At 43.4% G+C, this 22,974-nt stretch overlaps 3 protein-coding genes across 4 annotated transcripts in view; 1 reads left to right on the forward strand and 2 right to left on the reverse strand.

Annotated features, from left to right (window-relative positions):
* LOC115135252 (tetratricopeptide repeat protein 7A-like) overlaps positions 1-5,417 on the reverse strand; it is a 47,172-nt gene extending 41,755 nt beyond the window's left edge. Inside the window, exons 1-3 of one of the 2 annotated variants that reach the window (XM_029669740.2) lie at positions 5,206-5,417; positions 2,696-2,859; positions 797-965 (exon numbers count right to left, since the gene is read on the reverse strand). In XM_029669740.2, coding sequence (XP_029525600.2) covers positions 797-965; positions 2,696-2,859; positions 5,206-5,338 — 466 coding nt within the window. In that variant the 5' untranslated portion in view covers positions 5,339-5,417. The remainder of the gene's footprint in view (positions 1-796; positions 966-2,695; positions 2,860-5,205) is intronic. The other variant, XM_029669741.2, reaches the window with a different exon arrangement.
* Positions 5,418-6,844: 1,427 nt separating this feature from the next.
* mcfd2 (multiple coagulation factor deficiency 2, ER cargo receptor complex subunit) lies at positions 6,845-10,210 on the forward strand. Its single transcript, XM_029669743.2, has 4 exons — positions 6,845-6,951; positions 7,435-7,618; positions 7,831-7,990; positions 8,430-10,210. The coding sequence occupies exons 2-4, from the start codon at positions 7,452-7,454 to the stop codon at positions 8,559-8,561; spliced, it is 459 nt and encodes a 152-aa protein (XP_029525603.1). The 5' UTR covers positions 6,845-6,951; positions 7,435-7,451; the 3' UTR covers positions 8,562-10,210.
* Positions 9,734-21,767, reverse strand: prop1 (PROP paired-like homeobox 1). The gene is made up of 3 exons (XM_065023270.1): positions 14,705-21,767; positions 13,780-14,003; positions 9,734-11,881 (listed from the first exon to the last, which is right to left on the reverse strand). The coding sequence occupies exons 1-3, from the start codon at positions 14,841-14,843 to the stop codon at positions 11,489-11,491; spliced, it is 756 nt and encodes a 251-aa protein (XP_064879342.1). The 5' UTR covers positions 14,844-21,767; the 3' UTR covers positions 9,734-11,488.
* Between the last annotated feature and the right edge of the window lie 1,207 nt (positions 21,768-22,974).

The following is a 22,974-nucleotide window of genomic DNA, read 5'->3' on the forward strand; positions in this document are numbered from 1 at the left end:
GAGTAATGCCAGTATGCAAATCATATTTGAGATCCATGTAATCATTACACAGTACAGACGGAGACTAAAACCAGATACCTGATTGAAATAATCATCATTTGTAGCTCTGGGCTTGTAATTATAAAGCGTTTCATAGTAGGTGTGGTGATCTAGGATCAGTTTTGCTATTTAGATTATAATGAATGGACAGAGGGGGAACCTGATCCTAGATCAGCACTCCTACTCAGATGCTTTATGAAAATAGGCCCTGGTCCTTCCTTTAGTTTGTGCATTGAGTGTTCATGGATGGGCAACTGGCAGCCTGCAGGCCGCACAATTTTGAAGGCCCTCGGATCAATTGGCTGACAGCCGTGGTATATCAGACCGTATAACACGGGTATGACAAAACATTTACTCTTACTGATCTAATTTAAGCTGGTAACCAGCTTATAATAGCAATAAGGCACCTCAGGGTGTGGTATATGGCCAATATACCATGGCTAAGGGCTGTATCCAGGCACTCCGCGTTGCGTTGTGCTTAAGAACAGCCCTTAGCTGTGGTATATTGGCCATATACCACACCCCCTTGGGCATTACTGCTTAAGTAATAATGATGAGTTCAGCTTTTTTGTGGCACCCACCCCCATCAAAGTTGCACATCCCTGATATAGGTCATATTCAGGTCAACATTTCAGGTAACACAGAATGTTTAGTCTGTCTTCTAAAGAATTTCCATAACTAAATACCACACAGGTTAAACATTATGCGTTTTCCATATATCATACCACCCAGTATTTGCTTATGAAAGGATTGGTACCTTTGATGACAAAGGCCTCTGCGAGCAGACGCAGGTGGTAGACGGGCTGCTCGTCCCCCGTCAGCTCGTCTATGCCCACCCTTGCACACATGCCCTGGGCGTCACGGTAATGACCCTGGACATAGTGTATTTTGGCCATCAGGAGAAGAGCCTCGTTCAGGTGCCTGGGCTATGTGGGAACATACAGAGAGAGAGAGAGACAAAACACGAAGGCTGTTACGAGAGGCTAAGTGAAGGGTGACACAGAGAAAACAGGTACATACTGTATACAATGCATTCGGAAAATATTCAGAACCCTTCCCTTTTCCCACATTTGTTACATTGCAGCCTTATTCTAAAATTGATTTTAAAAATGATAATAATCCTAATCGACAACCAATACCCTATAATGACAAAGCAAAAACAGTTTTTTAGTTTTTTTTGTCATTTATAAAAGATACAAATTAGAAATACCTATTCAGACCTTGTGCTAATCGACTCGAAATTGAGCTCAAGTGCATCCTGTTTCAATTGATCACCTTTACCTGTGGTAAATTCAATTGATTGGACATGATTTGGAAAAGTACACACCTGTCTATATAAGATCCCACAGTTGACAGTAAATGTCAGAGCAAAAATCAAGCCATCAGGTCAAAGGAATTGTCCCTAGTGCTCCGAGAGAGGATTGTGTCGGGGCACAGATCTGGGGAAGGGTACCTTAAACATTTCAATAGCATTGAAGGTCCCCAAGGACACAGTGGCCTCCATCATTCTTAAATGAAAGAAGTTTGGAACCACCAAGACTCTTCCTAGAGCTGGCTGCCTGGCCTAACGGAGCAATCAGGGGAGAAGGGCCTTGGTCAGCGAGGTGACCAAGAACCCGATGGTCACTCTGACAGAGCTCCAGAGTTCCTCTGTGGAGATGGGAGAACTGTCCAGAAGGACAACAATCTCTGCAGAACTCCACCAATCAGTCCTTTATGGTTCAGTGGCAAGATGGAAGCCACTCCTCAGTAAAAGGCACATGACAGCCCGCTTGGAGTTTGTCAAAAGGCACCTAAAGGACTGTCAGACCATGAGAAACAATATTCTCTGGTCTGAAGAAACCAACATTGAACTCTTTGGCCTGAATGCCAAGTGTCACGTATGGAGGAAACCTGGCACCATCCCTACCGTGAAGAATGAAGGTGGCAGCATCATTCTGTGGGGATGTTTTTCAGTGACAGGGACTGGGAGTCTAGTCAGGATCAAGGGAAAGATGAATGAAGCAAAGTATATCGAGATCCTTGATGAAAACCTGCTCCAGAGCGCTAAGGACCTCAGACTGGGGCCAAGTTTCACCTTCCAATAGGACAATGACCCTAAGCACACAGCCAAAACAAAGAAAGGAGTGGCTTTGGAACAAGTCTTTGAATGTCCTTGATTGGCCCAGCCAGAGTCCGATCGAACACCTCTGGAGAAACCTGAAAACAGCTGTGCAGCATCGCTCCCCACCCAATTTGACAGAGGTTGAGAGGATCTGCAGAGTCCCCAAATATAGGTGTGCCAAGCTTGTAGCGTCATACCCAAGAAGACACAAGGCTGCAAATGGTGCTTCAATAAAGTACTGAGTAAAGGGTCTGAATACTTATGTAAATGTGATATTTCAGTATTTCTAAAAACCTGTTTACGCTTTGTCATTATGGGCTATTGTGTGTAAATTGATGAGGAAAAAAACAATATAATCTATTTTAGAATAAGATTATAACGTAACAAAATGTGGAAAAAGGCAAGGAGTCTGAATACTTTCCGAATGCACTGTATAAAGAATAGACCGATTGGAAACATGGTGAAACAAGTTAACGAGATAGAAAGCTAAGTAGAATATGAGGAAGTAAGATGTAGAGGGAGGTGACACAGAGGGGAGATGCTCAGACTGACCCCCAGGAGCCCCCTGCTCAGGATGGAGTTGAGGTAGCCCTTTGACCGGGACAGTTTGGGCTGGTTGATGTCCGTCAAAGGCGTAGCATTGCGTAACAGCCTCAGGTTGTCCTGCAGACACTCCTCCAGCAGGGCCTCTGCCAATAACAGCGTCCCGTAGTCATCTGGAGGAGGGCACAGGGAAATAGGACAGATTTCAGAGTAGTGAAAGGGGTTGGTGGGCTGAGTGCAGAGTGGGAGTCCAGGGTCAGCTGCTTTGGGACACAAAATAAACCCAGCCCAATCCATCATAGCATCATTTCCCACAAGCCCCTGAGAGAAGGGAGAAAAAAACACCAGGGGAGCCTAAAACTGAAGTCACTGGATGGCAATACAAGTCACTTGCAAACACTCCTCTCCCGTCTCTGGTGGTGTGTTCTGTCGCCAAGTCTGTGACTGGAGTATATGTCCTGGCATCTCTGACACACTGTAGCACCCCATGCTTATGAGACTGGCCCAGTCAAGGTTTGTCACTGAAAGGGGTGATAGGGGCTGGAGAATGTTTAATGTGATGTACAGGGTTGGGGATGAACTGATTACATGTAAAACAGTTACATATAATCTGATTACAAAAAACGGTACCTGTAATCAGTTACGTTACAAGCAAACATATTGTAATCAGATGATAGATACTTTTGAAAAAAAAAAAAAAAACTTATTGGATTACTTTTAAATGCACAAATTCTGTTTGTGAAAAAATACATTGACACCTTTCTGTTTTCTCAATGACATTCAATTCAGCATTGAAAAAAGGCCACCTGTGCGAACCTGACCACAAGTCAGAGACCACTATGATGACACACCAAATATGTTTGATGGATCATTTTTGCCTCTTAAGGGGAAAGTAATCCAAAAGTAACGGAACGTTATCAGATTACATTACTGTGAAAAGTTATGTTACTGATTACAATTCTGGACAGGTAACTAGTAACAGATTACATTTAGAAAGTAACCTACCCAAACCTCGTGATGTACAGTATTTATTTTATATTTGTATTTCAACTTTATTTACCTAGGCAAGTCAGTTAAGAACAAATTCTTATTTTCAATGACGGTCTACTAAATTAAGAATATGGTGTCATAATGCATAAAACAAATAATTCTCCTCTCTAAAACATTAACTACAATCTAGGCAGCAACGTGGAATGTTCATGTGGTGAATAAATTCTTCAGGAGAATAACATATCCTCTACACGGTATCTGAATAAAGCTACATTATCTTCAGCACACTGTTCTGATCTCAAAACGTCCTGGTCAGAGACTGATCGTGATTTCACCCTTGTCTTGAATTGCAACTTGTAGTCGGCGCCGACAGATAGGGCAGCTCTGCTTCTAGCTCCTAAGCAACTTTGCAGTATTTACATTTTTTTGTGTGTTATTTCTTACATTATTAGCCCAGATTTTTGGTGGGGCCATCACTAGCCGCCTTCCACCTGGTTACGCAACCCTGCACCTTAGAGGCTGCTGCCCTATATACACTGGCCACTTTAATAATGGAACACTAGTCACTTTAAAAATATTTAAATAATGTTTACATACTGCTTTACTCATCTCATATCTATACTGTATTCTATTCTACTGTATTTTAGTCAATGCCACTCCGACACTGCTCGTCCTAATATTTATATATCCCTAAATTCCATTATTTTACTTTTAGATTTGTGTGTATTGTTGTGAATTGTTAGATATTACTGCACTGTTGGAGCTAGGAACACAAGCATTTCGCTTTTTTTTTTTTAACAACTAGGGACAGTGTTGTTGAAAAAAATCAAGAATGGCAAAAGGGCAAACTGTCAACATCAAGACAGACTTTAACAGAAGACCAGATAGGGATGACTTGAATTCTACACACTCTGGCATAACACATTTAGCAGTTCTGTACACCTGCAGGCATGGTGAAAACAGTCTCAGGTGGGCAGTGGGAGTTCCATCCGGCTGATCAAATAACATCAAATGACAAGATTTGGTCATTAACACAATAACAGTGACACGCAGGAAGGTCGTGAGCCATGTCACCTTACCCCATGTTTACTTTAACGACATGAGGTGAGTAGCTACATTTGGCTACCCACTTCAGACTGAGTACACAGTAGATTTGAATATATAGACTGCACTCCTGGTGAATGTGCTTGAGTGGTGTGTTATAATACATGGAAAATAATCTTTAAAAATGAACAAATGACAGTGATAGTGACAATCATTTAATACATTTTCACTACAATATGTTCTGTGTTTTAAACATTGTCCATTGAGAGGTGTAAGGTGATTATGTAGTTGTTCGAATTGTAAGCTACTGCAGTTTGGGCATACCTAAAGCTGTTAGTTTTCATTGTTTGCAGAGTAAGCGCTTACTTGCAGAGTACAAAGTCCAACTCATGCGGAACTATTGCCATCCCTGTCTGGACATGTGACAAAAACTTAGTCAGGAAAAAGAAACCTATACCAGAATCCAACAGGTAGTTATCACTCACCGTCTTCGTGAAATCTGGCGGCCACGAGTTGCTCTACGATAGTGGGTATCTTGTCCCACTGGCACTCTGCTCTGTAGCGGTCGATCTCCGCTTCCAGACGGTATTGCGAGAAAGAGACCCTATTGGATGCCATGCCCGCTCTAGATCCCGATCTGTCTCGGTGAACGTACTCCCCTGATACCCGGGGAGTAACTGCGGACTGGCAAACAAATCATGAATAAAGTGTAATGCCATCTATGAGCATGTGCGGCTGCCCGAACGTCCCTCCTCATTAACATTTTGGGTGGACATGTCAAAATATTATGTAATCATCATTTATTCTTAAATACCAATCAGTCAATGTGGACTAGCACACACAATGAAAAAAGCAATGCTGTTAACGAGTTGTATACCAACTCAGAGGCTACTGTAGGACAGGTGCTTCAGTTTGAGGATGAGATTGGGAGATTTGTGTGTACTTTTGCAGATTCAGATTAGTTTATTTTTCATAATAACAATTTAATAAAGTAGCTTATGATTGCTTTATAGCCAGTCAACATATAATAACTCCTTGTAGTCGACTCTACCCCATTACGTTTGTATTTAGTTTGCATACAATAGGTCTACACACCTAAACTATTTTAGGGGAAAAATCAATTCTTGTAGAATTATTTTTTTTCTTTACCCTACATTGTAATACGGTAGAAGCAACACATTAGCTAGCCTATAGGTTGCTGAAAACGTTTTGCTTTGAAGTGCCTTTTGCCCTAGATAACCGTCCTAGATTTCCCTTCAAAAGCTTTCCCTAACTAGATCAATTCCTGGGATTAGCGCTAATAGCCCACTAGAGTGCAGAGGGTATAGATGCAACAGTAAAGTTCAAACTGTGGATCTAAGAGACACACAGGTGGCAAATTATTATTCCTGATTCTTACCGTAGTGTATGTCCAATCCCTCAATAAATCCTAAATAGGCTACTGTATTTAAAAGGTCAATTGTCAACTATTTTCATTGCCCGACTTTCAGGTTTTGTGGCTCAAGGTAGCTAGGCCTACACCTGCCATATGGTCTGCTCAGACAATTCATCATTGTATGGTAACGCGTGACTATGAGGGTCTCAGCTGTTGAAAAACCATTGGCAAAGAATGTAACACTTTACATGTTACAAACTGAATACAAAAATGTATACATTTAATTGGCGAGTGCCTTATTAGGGAGAAAGTGGTGGGGCAAACAATTATCTGAATGACCATTTGTCAAGAATACAATACATCATTTAATAGACCTTGACATGATGGTAGAACACATTTTTGCTTGCAGTTTCCCAGGACGGCTGCTAAATCGGTCTTTCACAAAAACATTGGAAAACGACAGCTCGAAACACTTGACTCGCTACACAGCAAACTAATGTTTAGGCCAGGATAAGTTTCTATTGCTAATCCACCCTCAAATATTCGGAAAATAGATTTGGTGGCTTCATTTTCCCTATGAAAGGTTGATATTTGCTTGTCAAATGTGTTTACTTAACAAATTCAACGAAATACCCAGTGAACAACTACATTCACATTCCTGTTTTGCACAGGTGTCTGGGTTTGGCTACCTCACGCCTTCAAATCTCTGACGCAAAATGCCAATATCCAATCAGAATTTAGCTGTCGTGTCCGTGAGTTGAAAGGTGACTACGGCTCACAGTAATGCCCAAAAAGGTTGAAGAAAATACATGTAGTTAATTTACAAGCGAACTATTCCAAGTCTGTTTGTCAACTGGTGAGTATGCATTTTAATCATTCATATCGCTGCAGATCCATTACGGTGTGCTTGTTATCACCAAATTAATGATCTTGCTAAACTAACTGATGTTCTTAAACCAACTAAGTGCAAGTATTATTAACTTTAGCCAGCCATGTGTCTATCAACAACATCACTAGCTAGATTGTATTCTGAACTGTACATATAATAACATATCACTGAAAACAATGAAGTTATTATTGCCTGAAAATATTTCAATTCCATTTGATCAATCTTCTGATTCTTCTGCCATGTATGTGTTTCCAAAAGTTAACATATGGTCTCATAGATGGATCACCTATTTCTAGTGAAAGCTCTTGCCATTCAGTGAAGAGCGACACTGGCTGTTCTGTGCCTTCACCTTGCTTGCAACCATTGTTCATATTATTCAGCATTGATTAACTTTGTTGTTAAAATTATGTCCCTTGCTCACGCTCTCTGTCTGTGTCTGTATCTGTGTAGTTACTGTACAGCCCAGAATGGTGTTAAGAGTAAGTAGCAAGAGGAGTGTGGTGTGGGGCTGGCTACTCCTGGTCTCCTGCTTTCTGCTGTCTGTTCGTTCACATGAGCAGGCAGCCCACGAACACCCACCAGAGATTTACCGTCCTAACATGCACCTGGACAGGAACATGGTCCATGACAGAGAGTGAGTAAAGGGTTGTGTTCATTAGGATCCTCTGCTCTTTAATGCTTTGCAACAGAAGAAGTACAGATAGATAGACAGATAGGAGTACTATCTATCTATCTATCTATCTATCTATCTAAATAGTTTGCTCTATTCCAAGCTTTACCGATCATTTGGCGGACAGTGTGTGCATGGTTAATGCACTGAGCAGTGTCTCTCCTATGTCCTCTAAGACACATCATGGAGCATCTGGAAGGTGTGATTGACAAGCCGGAGTCGGATATGTCGCCGCAGGAGCTGCAGTTGCACTACTTTAAGATGCACGACTATGATGGCAACAACTTACTGGATGGGCTGGAGTTGGCCACAGCCATCACCCATGTGCACAAAGAGGTATTGGTATTCTTCCATTGCAAAACTACCATTCCAGTGTTTTACTTGCTATATTGTATTTACTTTGCCACCATGGCCTTTTTTGCCTTTACCTCCCTTCTCACCTCATTTGCTCACATTGTATATAGACTTGTTTTTTTTTTACTGTATTATTGACTGTATGTTTGTTTTACTCCATGTGTAACTCTGTGTCGTTGTATGTGTCGAACTGCTTTGCTTTATCTTGGCCAGGTCGCAATTGTAAATGAGAACTTGTTCTCAACTTGCTTACCTGGTTAAATAAAGGTGAAATAAATAAATAAATAAATAAAGGTATGTGTGAAAGGAAAACCATCATGTAAAAAAAAAAGAAGATATTATCAGCCAATGATGCCACATACTGTATGTACTTTATTCATCTACACACTCGTGCACTTCCATGTTTCCACATTTTCTGCAGGAAAAAGGAGAGGATAGCCAGCCTATGAAAGAGGAGGACCTCACAAGCCTTATAGATGATGTTCTGAGGGACAATGACAAAAACAACGACGGGTACATAGACTACGCCGAGTTCGCCAGGTCCCTGGAGTAGAGGAGAGACGGTGCCTAACTATTGGGGTCTGGCACCGTGCACTGCACACCACCACACCACTTTCTCCACCACACCACGTTAATTTACCTGAGCCGGTGTGCATGTCTCACGCTCTCTGTGGGGCTATCACTATCCTTCATCCGTCCAGACAGCATCTATACCAGAGGTGGGCAAACTTCTTGGCTTGAGGGCCACATTGGGATTTTCGAAATTCAACGGAGGGTCGCACAGATTTTGTTTTGACCAATTTTTGTTTGTCAAAACCTATTTGCGGGTCAGAAAAAGGGAGGCCATTTGAAACTATTTAGGTCCGTTATCATTTCTACATACTTTCTATCTAGTTTTAGACGTTCAAGTGGGACCTGCAGTTTTTAACCCCTGTCCCCCAAAACAAAATAAAAGGGTTTTACTCAAAACTCCTGTGCGCCAGATTGAAAGGTTTGCCCAGCCCTGATATATACAGTCGATTATTCAATTATTACTGTAATTATAAAAACTGCCAAATGTGTCTACTGTATGCTAGCAACTAAACTAGTTCAGTCATTTTAGAATGAAATTCTTGAGCAGGTATTTACCTAAGCGCTGCTTTGCTGTATAAAATCCAGGATTATGGACCAAAGGTTTTGATATTTATGCATCCAATCAAGTTAGGCCATTTATGACAACTGCCTGTGGTCCTTAACTTTAAGAGTGGCCTTTACTATTACTGCACCATTCTTGTACTATTACTCATAGTGGGAATGTTACAGCCCGGATGCAGTATACTGTACCACAGAGTATGTGGGAGTGTGGGAATGGCAAAGCAGGTTTGGAGGATTTGTCTGACGCTCAGAAACGAGCCATGAACAGGGCTGCTTTCAGTTGGAACAAAATGGAAGACGGTGTTTAGAAACGGAGGCGGTAATACCTGGGCTAAGTCCTACTGCTCATTCTTGTTTTCAAAAACGCTTTCTCCCATTTGTTTGAACCGAATGTGACTCAGGTAACATAAAAGCCACACTTGGTTATGGGTTTGGTTCTGGTCAGACACAGTCAATCACAAATCATTTTTCTGCTGATCCACACGTACTTTACATCCCTTAAATAGTCTGTTACCCACCAACCTGAACGCACAATTCCACTTACAGCAGGGCTGATACTTGAGATGAACAGAATCTGAATTTTAATACAGAAGATGTGATTTCTTCATCACTGGATTCACTTTGACTTATAGCACAGTGAGACCTCTGGGTGACAGCAATACTGAAGGGTTAACTTAATTGTACAGATGTGCTATAAGTAGAATGCAGGGTTATGTTGCTATAAATGCTATTGAAGTAATGATGTTACATTATGTGTCGTTAGACCACACTTGATTCTTTCCAAATGAGCTCCATTGCTGTCAAACAGTTACAGATCATTAGGTTACCAGGTCTTTATGCTATAAGGCCCAGGTCTATATTCAACCCATTTATAATCACTTCCAAATGAATACTGAAACTTTATTTGTTACAAAAGAGTTCTAATTTCATCATTCAGTGACAGTTGTTCGGTGAATAGAGGTTACTTGAATAGAAATGTGTTATTAAAATCTATAAAATGACAAGAGTAGTAGACACATGCAACTGTGTTGTCTTTGCAATATGCTGCAATAAACAAATATATATGAATGTCTTCTCTGATGTTTTATGTTGAATATGTCTCAAAGTGGCATTCGCATACTGCAGCCTTCTTGAGTGCATGTTAGTGCAGATCTGTCCGAGGTGTAGGTTATGATAATTAGCAGATACCCATAGACTTCCAGTCATTGCGCTAACGCTAGTTAGCATCTTCCTTCAAATCCCTTTAAGTCAAAACTGTAACTCGGCCACTCAACAACATACTCTGTCTTCTTGGTAAGCAACTCCGGTGTAGATTTGGCCTTGTGTATTAGGTTATTGTCCTGCTGAAAGGGGAATGCACCTTAATGTCTGGAAAGCAGAATGAACCAGATTTCCATCTAGGATTTGGCCTGTGCCTAGCTCCATTCCATACATTTTATTTTTATCCTGTAAAACTCCCCAGTCCTTAATGATTACAAGCATACCCATAATATGATGCAGCCACCACTATGCTTGAAAATATGGAGAGTGGTACTCAGTAATGTATGGTGTTGGATTTGCCCCAAACATAACACTTTGTATTCAGGACAAAGAGTCCATGCAACTCATTATGTGACTTGTTTAAGCACATTCTTACTCCTGAACTTATTTAGGCTTGCCATAACAGCGGTTGAATGCTTATTGCCTCAAAACATTTCAGCTTTTCATTTTGAACAAATTTGTCAGAATATCTAAAAACATAATTCCACTATGACATGGGGTCGTGTGTGTAGGCCAGTGACAAAAACAAATCTATAAATACATTTTAAATTCACACAATTTGAAAAAGTCAAGGGTTGTGAATACTTTCTGAAGGCACTGTACGAAATGGATGACGTTGTATATGATTGTGGGGACCCGTTTTGACTTGTGCGACGCTACTTTCAAATCTACTGGCTGAAATGATACAAAACCTTTCTAGCATCAATTTAACATTTAAACAAACAAATCACTCCCAATACACACTACTTTATTTACTGTGAAAATACAAAAGGCATTAGAAAGATGTATAGTGTATATTTCAGACAATCTATATGGATAATTCAAGACTACCCACGAATGTCTTTCTCTCAGTTAGGCTACTCTGAACTTTCAAGAAAACATGCAATGTCAGGTATTCAATGGGAGAAGGAGTTTAGTCATTTTCACTATTCTCTAAATTCTTCCTGTTCTTTAGTTACTAGCTATCACTGTATAGATACAAAAAACGGTATTTTGTCATCTAATCTAAGGTGCAATGAATAACTGTTCTTTGAGACACAGCCTATAAGAGCTTGTCTACTTCCCGACGTAGAAGTTACTCTTTTTTTAGTTCCAGTGAGAGCCAGGGTCTAGAGCAGGCAGGGAGGTCAGGGAGAACACAGGTGTGGCCAGGTTGCTGGGTGGGGCTCCAATGTTCCGTAGAGGGCTGTACCACTCCTCGTGCTGGCGGGGGGGTTGTGGCTCTGGTGGGACTGTGGGGCAGGAACACTGGCTGGCTGAGCCTGGGTGGTGGGAGTAACCACCTGAGGGCAGCATAGAAGGGAACCGGGGGATATGGTGAGCCAGGGAGTGAGGGTAGTACTGACGGGTCAACCCTGTGGACTGAACACACATGCTGCCCAACAGTGCCCCGTGCCCTGGCATCATGGCCATTGGCAAGAGCTTCTGAGACGCACGCTCCTGCCTGCGGTATTTGGCACGGCGATTTTGGAACCATACCTGTGAAATACAATAAAAAAGAACTTAACTGGGTTGAATTTGAGATTTAACCATTTTATAGGACAATGGATAGTAAGTACAGTGGGGCAAAAAAGTATTTAGTCAGCCACCAATTGTGCAAGTTCTCCCACTTCAAAAGATGAGGCCTGTAATTTTCATCATAGGTACACTTCAACTATGACAGACAAAATGAGAAAAAAATATCCAGAAAATCACATTGTAGGATTTGTTATGAATTTATTAACAAATTATGGTGGAAAATAAGTATTTGGTCAATAACAAAAGTTTGTTATATACCCTTTGTTGGCAATGACAGAGGTCAAACGTTTTATGTAAGTCTTCACAAGGTTTTCACACACTGTTGCTGGTATTTTCAACTCCCTCCAAAGATTTTCTATGGGGTTGAGATCTGGAGACTGGCTAGGCCACTCCAGGACCTTGAAATGCTTCTTACGAAGCCACTCCTTCGTTGCCCGGGCGGTGTGTTTGGGATCATTTTCATGCTGAAAGACCCAGCCACGTTTCATCTTCAATGCCCTTGCTGATGGAAGGTTTTCACTCAAAATCTCACGATACATGGCCCCATTCATTCTTTCCTTTACACGGATCAATCGTCCTGGTCCCTTTGCAGAAAAATAGTCCCAAAGAATGATGTTTCCACCCCCGTGCTTCACAATAGGTATGGTGTTCTTTGGATGCAACTCAGCATTCTTTGTCCTCCAAACACGACGAGTTGAGTTTTTACCAAAAAGTTATATTTTGGTTTCATCTGACCATATAACATTCTCCCAATCTTCTTCTTGATCATCGAAATGCTCTCTAGCAAACTTCAGACGGGCCTGGACATGTACTGGCTTAAGCAGGGGGACACGTCTGGCACTGCAGGATTTGAGTCCCTGGCGGCGTAGTGTGTTACTGATGGTAGGCTTTGTTACTTTGGTCCCAGCTCTCTGCAGTTCATTCACTAGGTCCCCCCGTGTGGTTCTTGTGATCATTTTGATCCCACGGGGTGAGATCTTGCGTGGAGCCCCAGATCGAGGGAGATTATCAGTGGTCTTGTATGTCTTCCATTTCCTAATAATTGCTCCCACAGTTGATTTCTTCAAACCAAGCTGCTTACCTATTGCAGATTCAGTCTTCCCAGCCTGGTGCAGGTCTACAATTTTGTTTCTGGTGTCCTTTGACAGCTCTTTGGTCTTGGCCATAGTGGAGTTCGGAATGTGACTGTTTGAGGTTGTGGACAGGAGTCTTTTATACTGATAACAAGTTCAAACAGGTGCCATTAATACAGGTAACGAGTGGAGGACAGAGGAGCCTCTTAAAGAAGAAGTTACAGGTCTGTGAGAGCCAGAAATCTTGCTTGTTTGTAGGTGACCAAATACTTATTTTCCACCATAATTTGCAAATGAAATTCATTAAAATCCTACAATGTGATTTTCTAGATTTTTTTCTCATTTTGTCTGTCATAGTTGAAGTGTACCTATGATGAAAATTACAGGCCTCTCATCATTTTAAGTAGGGGTGGCAGGGTAGCCTAGTGGTTAGAGCATTGGACTAGTAACCGGAAGGCTGCAAGTTCAAACCCCCGAGCTGACAAGGTACAAATCTGTCGTTCTGCCCCTGAACAGGCAGTTAACCCACTGTTCCTAGGCCGTCATTGAAAATAAGAATTTGTTCTTAACTGACTTGCCTAGTTAAATAAAGTTTTAAAAAATAAGGAGAACTTGCACAATTAGTGGCTGACTAAATACTTTTTTGCCCCACTGTATGTCATGGCCTTTCCTTTGTAAATGAAAACTGTTTGAGTTCGACATCGCAATTATTATCAACTTTCCCACCCAGGATAAAAAAATGTATGAAATCCCGGTGTACGAATAAATAGGCCCAAGCCCACTGACCTGTATGCGTGCCTCATTGAGTTTGGTGAGCCGCGCTAGTTCCTCACGGCAGTAGATGTCGGGGTAGTGGTTCTGTCCAAACGCCATCTCCAGCTGATCCAGCTGCTTGTGACTGAAGGTGGTGCGATGGCGCCTGCGCGCTGGGGATGGGTAGGCTCTCCCACGCCTGCTGAGGCCTAGGGCCATACTGTCAAATGGGCCTTTTCTGGCTGGGCTGCCCACATCTGTAGGCGGGATAAGAATAGGTTGAGTGGGTGAGGACTTTGAATTGAACAGTAAAATTGTGGCTGAGTTTCTTGATTATACTCTAGTTCACCTTTCATGAGGTAGGCTGGCCAGGCCTATAAACCTACTTGTGTTTCACGTTCACCAAATAGGAAGTCGTCCAAATTTGTAAGGACACATTTCACTGATGAATGTCCTTTTAAAAAAAAAATAGGGATTACATGACTTTATCTTTCCCCATCAACCTCGAGCAACCTAATAGCCACGAGGCTTTGCTGACCAAATTCAATCTCGTGAGAAAGAGATACCAGAGACATGGGGATTTGACCGAGATTAAGTTAACAATAGCGAACAGTGACTAATTTGTCAAATTGGTTGACATAGTTGACTGGCTGTTCACATTACGCTGGATGGCAAACAGACATAAGGAACAGGGAACTGGCCAAAATAGTATTTTATACTTTACATTTTTGTTTGTTATTCTTTCAATCATTTTCCTCAAAGTCTAGAAATATAAAGGACTTACATTTTTCAGTCCATTTTCATATAAATATTTGAATAAAAACAATTTACACTTAAATCATGCAGATATAAATTAAAGGCCTACAACCATGTATAATTTGTTATTAATAACGTAACTTCAGCATACAATTTTGACTGATACAATAGAATTTTGACAGAAAATAGCATTTGGACTAACCTGCGCTGGAGCTGACGATGGTAATATCAGAGTACATCTCTGCACGCTGCTGCTGACTCTTGACACCATCCACGGGTGACTTAACCTGGGCCATCTTCACAGGTGTGGTTTGTGATGCTACAGTCAGGAACGCTAGCATACATTGAGCTACCTGTTGCTTTTCCCACCGTGTCTAGCCGTGACATCACATGCCATTCCCACCCACCTCTACATTTACCTGGCTATGGCTTTCCTCAAGTATCTTCTCAGGTCACGTAAGGTCACAAAAGGTCATGGGCTACAAGATTCACTCAAGGCAGACCGAAAGTGACAAAGTGCTCACTGAGTCACAAGAATTAAAGCATTATGCTTGTCTATGGGATTGATTCCATTGAAAATGATGTTCATAGAAAATGTCTATCCTGTATTCTAATTGATCATGTTTATTCTTGATATGAAATCGAGCATAATACCATAATCTACCTTGGATTTAAAAAAGGATGTGTGCATTCATTCACTTCTTTACAATATTACTGAAGTGCAAGTAGGACATGTAAAACAAACTGAGTGACATTTGCTGAGTGAAATTGCAATGGTGCCTATGTCCACTAGGTGGCAACACAACCTTTACCGTCTGCCCATGAGCGTGTGCTCGGGAGACTGCTCTTTGGTACAGATTCGTCTCCCTCCCCAGCACACTCTCCTGTCCTCTCTCTCATCCTGACTTATTAGGCTGTAGGCAAACAATTACAGTTTCATAGCTACGTCTCTGTCTTTCTTTCAACATGTTATCTCAAATGACCCTACTCCCTTCCGTTCGTTTTATTTGGTTCAACTCAAATGTTTTCTCATGGGAATTGAGCTGGTATGACAGTGTTGGTAGTCATTCCCATGATGCTAAACTCGGCGCAGGCCAGTGCAGAAGAATGGCCTTTTCACATGAGTGGACACTGGGCAGAGTCCCAAATATACCCAAGTCATGACAGGACAGCATGTAGGCCGATTCAGCAACTTTTAGTGGGCAAGCAATGTCAATTTATACTCAGTGAAAGAAATGATACTTTACTACTATATGGTATGGGCCATCACAGGAGCTGTACAGGTGTGTCTGTGTGTACACATACAAGAGAGTCTTCAAGTAACACATCCCCATTTAACCTGCTTGTTTAATGGTGTCATCATTGGACATTTGATCTCACCTCCATGTGATGTAGTCATCCTCGTCAAAGCACTTATTAATAAGCGTCAGAAACATAACATCTGAGGAGGCGACATGTAAGAGTGTAGTAGGGACTAGGGATTGTTTGTATTCCCAGAGAAAAAGGGTAACACTTCATAGCCTGCAGGAATAATGCATTATGCTGCAGTTATAATGCATTGTACAACTTGCAATAAGCATGCATGACCCCCTGTGAGGTTTTATACACTGCTCATGATACCTGATCAGCTTTCGCATGGAAAAGCTCTTGTTGAATTGCCCCAAAAAATACATGTTAGAATGAATAAACTTCAAGATCTTGTCTTGACAAAGTCCCTTTCCTTGTTCAAATGTCTCTTTATGTAAAAAGGCCTAATTTGATTCCTTGTGATATATTGTCTCTGAGGACATAATGATGCCTGCGCCTCCTCTCACCATCATGTCTGTCTGTGCTCTACAGATCCCACATTGATCTTTCCTGTTCCCAACCACTGGCCTAAACAACTGACTCAATTTGCCTATGTATCCGCCCGCCCACCTGCCCGTCAATCCGTCTGTCTCTCTCTCTCTCTCTCTCTCTCTCTCTCTCTCTCGCAGTGCATGCTGGGAGTTTTGGGAGTTTGAGTGTTTGGTGTGGAAGGCTCTGTCCTAACTAACCTTCTTGATTCTGTCCTTGGTCTTTTCTTTCAATTGTATTTTCTGTGGTGGAGGATTAATGCACTATTTGTTTTAGCGGTATGCACAGGTTTAGTTAGGGTGGAAGAGGATAGAGTTAGTTTCCTGGGGTTTGGAAGGTGTGGTGTGTGCGATGGCTTCTCAGCCTAGCGCGGAGGAGACGCTGTCGTTACGACATGGATTCAGGTGTTCCTGAGAATGGAGTTAAAGTGGAGGAGGTTCTGCTTGCAGTCGGTGAACAGGTAGGAGCTGAATTTATACATTCCACTTCTAGAATGAACAAAGCTGTGGTTGTGTTCATGAAAAGAGCAAATTTGGTTGGTAGGCTAATTGCTAGTGGAATATTTGTAAGGGGTGTGTTGGTGCCAATTTCACCTCTTTCTACCCATTCGACAAGGGTGGTAGTTGCAAATTTGCCTCAGTTTATTACGGATGATCCCAATCAGGAAAGAGCTGAGTCGTTTTGGTGCTAGCGGTTTTCGTGTACTGTCAGCAGGTTTTCAGACAGATGCCATTAAGTACGTTGTTTCATTCTGGAGGCAAGTGTTTGTGTTTCTGAATAACAATGAGCAACAGTTAAATGTGCATTTTAAAGTGAAGCATGGGGAGGGCTCTACGTGGGGCTCTACGCAGGGTTTGCTAGCACAGATAGTCTACAGTGTTTTGAGTGTGAGGATTTGGGGCATAAGAGCTTTGCATGCTCACATAAAGGCCGTAGACAAGGTGAGGGCACAAGCGCCAGTGGGAGAAATCGAGGTCAACGTGCAGGGGGCAGTGAGATGCAGACAGCAGAGGCTGGGCCTAGTCATGTCAGGGATGGTGGTGTAGAGGAGGCTGGGCCTAGTCACGGGGCGGCAGGGTAGCCTAGTGGTTAGAACGTTGGACTAGTAACCGGGGCAGAACGACAGATTTGTACCTTGTCAGCACAAGGTACAAATCTGTCGTTCTGCCCCGGAACAGGCAATTAACCCACTGTTCCTAGGCCGTCATTGAAAATAAGAATTTGTTCTTAACTGACTTGCCTGGTTAAATAAAAATTTATTTTTTTTAAAAAGAGATGGTGGGGTAGCTGAGGCTGGGCCTAGTCACGCTATGGATGGTGGTGTAGATGAGGCTGGGCCTAGTCACGCTATGGAGGGTGGTGTAGATGAAGGCTGGGTCTAGTCAGGTTATGCTAGTGGATGAGGAGAGTATAGTGGGGAAGTGTAAGAGACTAGGGGGGAGGAGGAGGGAAAGGAAAAGGAAAAAGGGTGTGGTCAAGCGAAAAAGGAAAAAGGGTGTGGTCAAAGGCACTAAGGAACATCACAAGCCTGGTGCTTGGGGGGAAGCGGCCAGAGAGGAAGGGCAGGTGGTCAGGATGGGAGATGGAGATGAGGAGGAAAGTGAGTCTGAGGAAGAAGACGATGAGTTATTTTTTTCAGATTCCTCTTCAATGGGAACGGAGCTGACAGCAGAAGGGTCAAAGTACACGTTGAGGAAACTGACAAGGTTCCTGAAATGTTTCCAGACCTTTTGGGAAAGGTGGGGGCAGCGAAGAGAGGAGTATGAGTCTCTGAGTCAATGGTGGGATGTGGGAAAAGTCCAAATTCGGCATTTCTGTCAACAGTATACAGCTCTCTCAGGCTAGGAGAGTATTGGGAGAACTAGAGCGTTGTATTAGTGAGATGGAGGTAGAGATTATAGTGCAAGGCAATGTAGGCCTTCAGGCTAATTTAGCTGAATTACGTAGGGACCTGGGTAGTTTTTTCCAGGTTAAAGCAAAGGGAGCACTTGTAAGAGCTAGGTTCTCCACGATCAAGGAGATGGATGCTCCCAGCTCCTTCTTCTTTGGTTTGGAAAGACAGAGCGGTGAAGCCAAGGGTATGCATGGTCTACGGCTGTCTGATGGGCGGGTGATCTCTGTGGTGGGGGAGATGCGGGAGCGGACTGTGGAGTTTTATTCAGCGTTGTATAGGACTTGTTGTTCGCAGGACTCCCTAAGCTCTTTCTAGCAGAGAGGGATGAAATGGACATTCCTCTGTTGTCCCATGAACTGGCAGAGGCCTTAAACCAGATGTCTCCCAGTCGTGCACCGGGGGTCGATGGACTCCATCGACCCCCTTTCTTTAAAATTATGGGGAATATTTGGACAGGACTTTTGCGTGTTGCGTGAATGCGTCTGGGTATGAGAGTTGCCGATGAGCTGCCGTCGGGCGGATCTGACTCTCCTGCCCAAAAAAAGGGCCTTGTGTGAACTTAAGAAATGGAGGCCTGTGGCATTACTCTGTGCGGACTACAATATATTTGCCAAGGTCCTCTCTAACAGACTGAAGTTCCATCTGGACTCGATAGTACACAAGGACCAAACATATTGTGTACCAGGAAGCTCAATCACGGACAACTTGTTCTTAATCAGGGACATGTTGGACATGTCGAGAGGTTCTAATGTGAACTTTGGACTGGTCTCTTTAGATCAAGAGAAGGCTTTTGATAGAGTGGACCATGGTATCTGTTTAATGTGATGTCTGTGTTAGGGAATAGTTTTTTGACCTGTATGAAGCTGTTGTATGCTGGGGCGTCATGTATGGTCAAGGTGGGTGGGGGGCTCAGTAGGCCAGTCTGGGTGAGATGGGGAATTAGACAAGGATGCCCTCTATCAGGGCAGTTATATACAGTAGCCATTGAGCCTTTTTGGGCCTGCTACGCAGGAGACTGCAGGGAGTGTGCTGGACAGGCATGGATGTGGTGATAGACATAGCAGTGTCAGCATATGCAGATGATGTTTCTGTGATGGTCAGGGATGGTCAGGATATGCAGGCACTAGAGACCAGTCTGAAGGTGTACGAGGGAGCTTCGTCAGATAAGGTAAACTGGGGCAAGAGCAAAGCTCTGTTATGTGGGGCATGGGAGGATAGGGCCCCTCCTCTGCTTCCATTGGGTTTGCAGTGGTGTTGTGAAGGGCTTAAAGTGTTGGGCTCGGAGAAGTGGGTCAGGAAGAACTGGGAGGGGCTGTCACAGGCAGTGGTGTCAAGACTGGCCAAGTGGAGGTGGCTCCTGTCCCAAATGTCATATAGAGGGAGGGTGCTGATAATCAACAACCTGGTGGCATCTTCCCTGTGGCATAAACTGGCTGTCCTCAACCCCCCCGCCGGTCTGCTCGCAGACCTGCAATGCAAGCTGGTGGACTTTTTCTGGTCGGGCCATCACTGGCTAAGGGCGGCAGTGCTGTACATGACCATTCACGAAGGAGGAGAGCAGGGTGGCTGCTTTCCGACTAAAGGCGGCGCAGAGACTTCTGTACCATACTGATGTCGGCTGGAGGGAACCAGCATGCACACTGCTGAGGAGAGCTGGCGGATTAGGGTTGAACCGGCAGCTGTTCCTCATGAAGCTGGAGAGGCTGAGAGTACAGCAGGTCTCTCAGATGTTTACTCTGCAGTGCTGAGGGCCTGGCAGCTGCTAAGGCCCACACGAGAAGGGGATGTGGAGCCTGGGCTGTGGGTGTGGGAGGAGCCTATCTTCCACAACCCAGCCGTCCCTTGGCGATCGGTTCAGTCGGCCACCCTGCAGAGGCAACCGATGGCAGCGAGTTTACAAAGACTGGGTGACCTGTGACTGCTGGGAGAGGAGGGGTGGAAAACCTCGGAAGTCCTGGCACAACAAACAGGAATAACGTCTCTTAAGCTGCTGGAGAGATTCCTGGAGGAGATCCAGGAGGCACTGTCTGAGCCGGTAAGGGGAGTGTTTGAGTGGCCAAAGGGGAAGGGGCCACCAATGTTTCCGCCACTGCAGGTGACGGCAGAGACTGGAGACTGACAAGGGGTCTGGAGGACTTGTTAGAATTTAACACTCCAAGCCTGGGGGAGTTTGAAGGGGTGGGAGGTAAAGCCCTCTACAACCTCTGGATCAAGGTAAGGAACATTAGAAGCCTAACAGGAGTGAAGGCACATCAGTGGCAGGGGGTATGTGAGGTGGAGAGTATGGTGGGTTTTAGATGGAGGGGGCTTTACAAACCCCCAGTACCAAAGAGGTCAGGGGACCTCCAGTGGAGGGTTTTTCATGGAGCCCTAGCCACTTACAGCTGGTTGGTATTTGTTGAACCGGGAATCGGGCAGGGGTGTTCTTTCTGTGTGTGTGTGTGTGTGTGTGTGTGTCTGTGTGTCTGTCTGTCTGTCTAAGAACGGCATAGCGGCAGTGGATGGAAAGTTTCTCTGTATTGGCGTGGTGACTGGGAGACCTTCACCTAACCAGGCTGGGTGATGTACTGTAGAGTCCCCCAGAGAGACAACCACGCCAAAGCGCTGTTGGATCCACCTCGACTCCTTCAGCTAGAGAAGAACTCAGTGGATAAACTAAACACACTGTAGGTAACAGAAAAAAAGGGAATTAGAGAAAGGACAGGAGAGAGCCTGGTGGAGATTCTGTTATTTCCGGTATTTTTTTCACCAGGTATTGGGTATGTTTTTTATTGACTTAAATTTGGTTTATCACATCACTATTCTGAAAATTAGTGAATATAAAAGGATCTGGGGGGTGGGGGGTGTCTTTCTCTCTGTAACAGATATGGTCTAAATTAATTTTATGGGGAAATACTGGTATTTTTGTAACATCTGTTTTGTCTTTGTGATGCATATTTAAAGATTGTAAGATGGTCATGCTAAATAGGTTGTGACTGGGTGCAGAGGTCAGCTGATGTGATGTGTCTTGTGATGCCTCTCAGGGTCTGGGCAGCTGAACTGCCTTCACCCATAGCTCAAAGTGACTACAATATCCCAAGAAATGTCCAATAAGTTGTGGATTCCTGAGTTGGACCCAGATACCACTGGGATGAGGAGATGAAGCTCTGGACCAAACCGACAATCCCTCTACCTGCCTGTTTTGTTTTTGTCCAGTATGGACTCACAGAGGAAATTCTTCCCTCACAGTTTCCTGGGACTGAACTGGGAGTGACCTGGCGGTTAGAATCGCAGCCGGATGGAAGGAATGTAACCCAACTCCCCACTATCCTGCCTACTCTTGTTTGTGTGTGTGTGTGTGTGTGTGTGTGTGTGTGTGTGTGTGTGTGTGTGTGTGTGTGTGTGTGTGTGTGTGTGTGAACGGCCGGCCCTAGCCTTTTGGGGGCCCTAAGCGAGATTTAGTTGGGAAGCCCCCCCACCCCACCTAGAGGGCAAAGCATTTTAGTGGCCCCCCTCTTGACGATGGAGAGACGATGGAGAGCAATTTCATAAAAAATGTCATGCAATTCTACTCATTTTGCCATGGGGCAGAGAGAAAAACTGTGCCGTTTTTAAAGCTAATTTCCTGCAATTCTACCCATTTTGCTAAGACTTACACCTTGTTAATGGAATACCTCTATCTATCTATATACCTAAATCTTTTGGTATTTTTTTCATTAGTCCACTGTTGATTCAGTCCCAAAGTGTTTTGCATGTCAGCAGTCACGTTTTAAAGATAATGGCCTGTCAAGATGCAAAGGTTCACCTGACACATTATCATGACGATGCAAAATCAAAGATATACCAAAATATAGTTTTTTTGTGGATTTGTCATTTCATGATATCTGAGTGAAAGTGACTTACAAAATAAATGGGGGGCCCCCTGGAGGTCAGGACCCCTGGGCACATGCCCTTCGTGCCCGGGTGATATTCGGCCGTGATTACTATAAGTTTAGATAGCTGGCTAGACTAACTTACCAATCTAAAGATTGTCAGCTGACATGACTAATTGAGTGACAGTACTGCATATATGAGGGAGAAGAGAAAGAGAAATCAAAGGAAAGAGAGAGAGAGAGAGAACTCCACTATAGTGCTATGCATATTCATCTTTTAACAGTCAGTCACTCGTGTGCTGTTTTTTTAACATTCATTCAATAGTTTATAAAGCCATCTCTGTCTTTTCTCACCCATGGTGTCAATGGGGACGACTCAGAGTCTTCTGGGGCTCTCTGGTTGGTCACAGGTCACGTAGCCACATTGTTGAGGGGAAATTCTTAACCCAGATCCCCAGGGGTGGTTTACTTTACACATCCCCACTGGGCACAGACGTCAGTTCAATGTCTAGTGTGGATTTACATTTGGTTGAGGTGTCAACTAATGTGAATAAAACAATATTTAAAAATATAGGTTAAAAGTTGGATGATAAAAAGACTAAATACTCTTATGTTGAGGACTTTTTGCAAATCCAATTCGTTTTCCAGGTTGATTCAATGTCATCACATAGATTTGTGGGGGGTGGAAATGACATGTAGCAATGTTGATTCTGCCAGTTTTTGCCCAGTGGGATAGGCCTACTGGGCTAGGGGTTTTCAAACTTTCTTTCCCAGGGACTCACGCCCAGGCAAACTGGCAACCCATCATATGTTAGCAACAAAACAAAACAAATCACATCTTGTCTTATCATCAGGGGAATTATAATGGAAAGTAGAAGTAACCAACATTTT

This window comes from Oncorhynchus nerka, linkage group LG10, assembly GCF_034236695.1.
Source record: "Oncorhynchus nerka isolate Pitt River linkage group LG10, Oner_Uvic_2.0, whole genome shotgun sequence".
Taxonomy (NCBI): Eukaryota; Metazoa; Chordata; class Actinopteri; order Salmoniformes; family Salmonidae; genus Oncorhynchus; species Oncorhynchus nerka.

Excerpts from the sequence above, each read along its gene's own strand:
- mcfd2 (XM_029669743.2), top strand. The coding sequence starts at position 7,452 with ATGGTGTTAAGAGTAAGTAGCAAGAGGAGTGTGGTGTGGGGCTGGCTA. Across the intron at positions 7,619-7,830 it reads AACATGGTCCATGACAGAGA|ACACATCATGGAGCATCTGG; the intron begins GTGAGTAAAGGG and ends ATGTCCTCTAAG. Across the intron at positions 7,991-8,429 it reads TCACCCATGTGCACAAAGAG|GAAAAAGGAGAGGATAGCCA; the intron begins GTATTGGTATTC and ends CATTTTCTGCAG.
- prop1 (XM_065023270.1), bottom strand. The coding sequence starts at position 14,843 with ATGCTAGCGTTCCTGACTGTAGCATCACAAACCACACCTGTGAAGATG. Across the intron at positions 14,004-14,704 it reads CATCGTCAGCTCCAGCGCAG|ATGTGGGCAGCCCAGCCAGA; the intron begins GTTAGTCCAAAT and ends TCCCGCCTACAG. Across the intron at positions 11,882-13,779 it reads TCAATGAGGCACGCATACAG|GTATGGTTCCAAAATCGCCG; the intron begins GTCAGTGGGCTT and ends TGTATTTCACAG.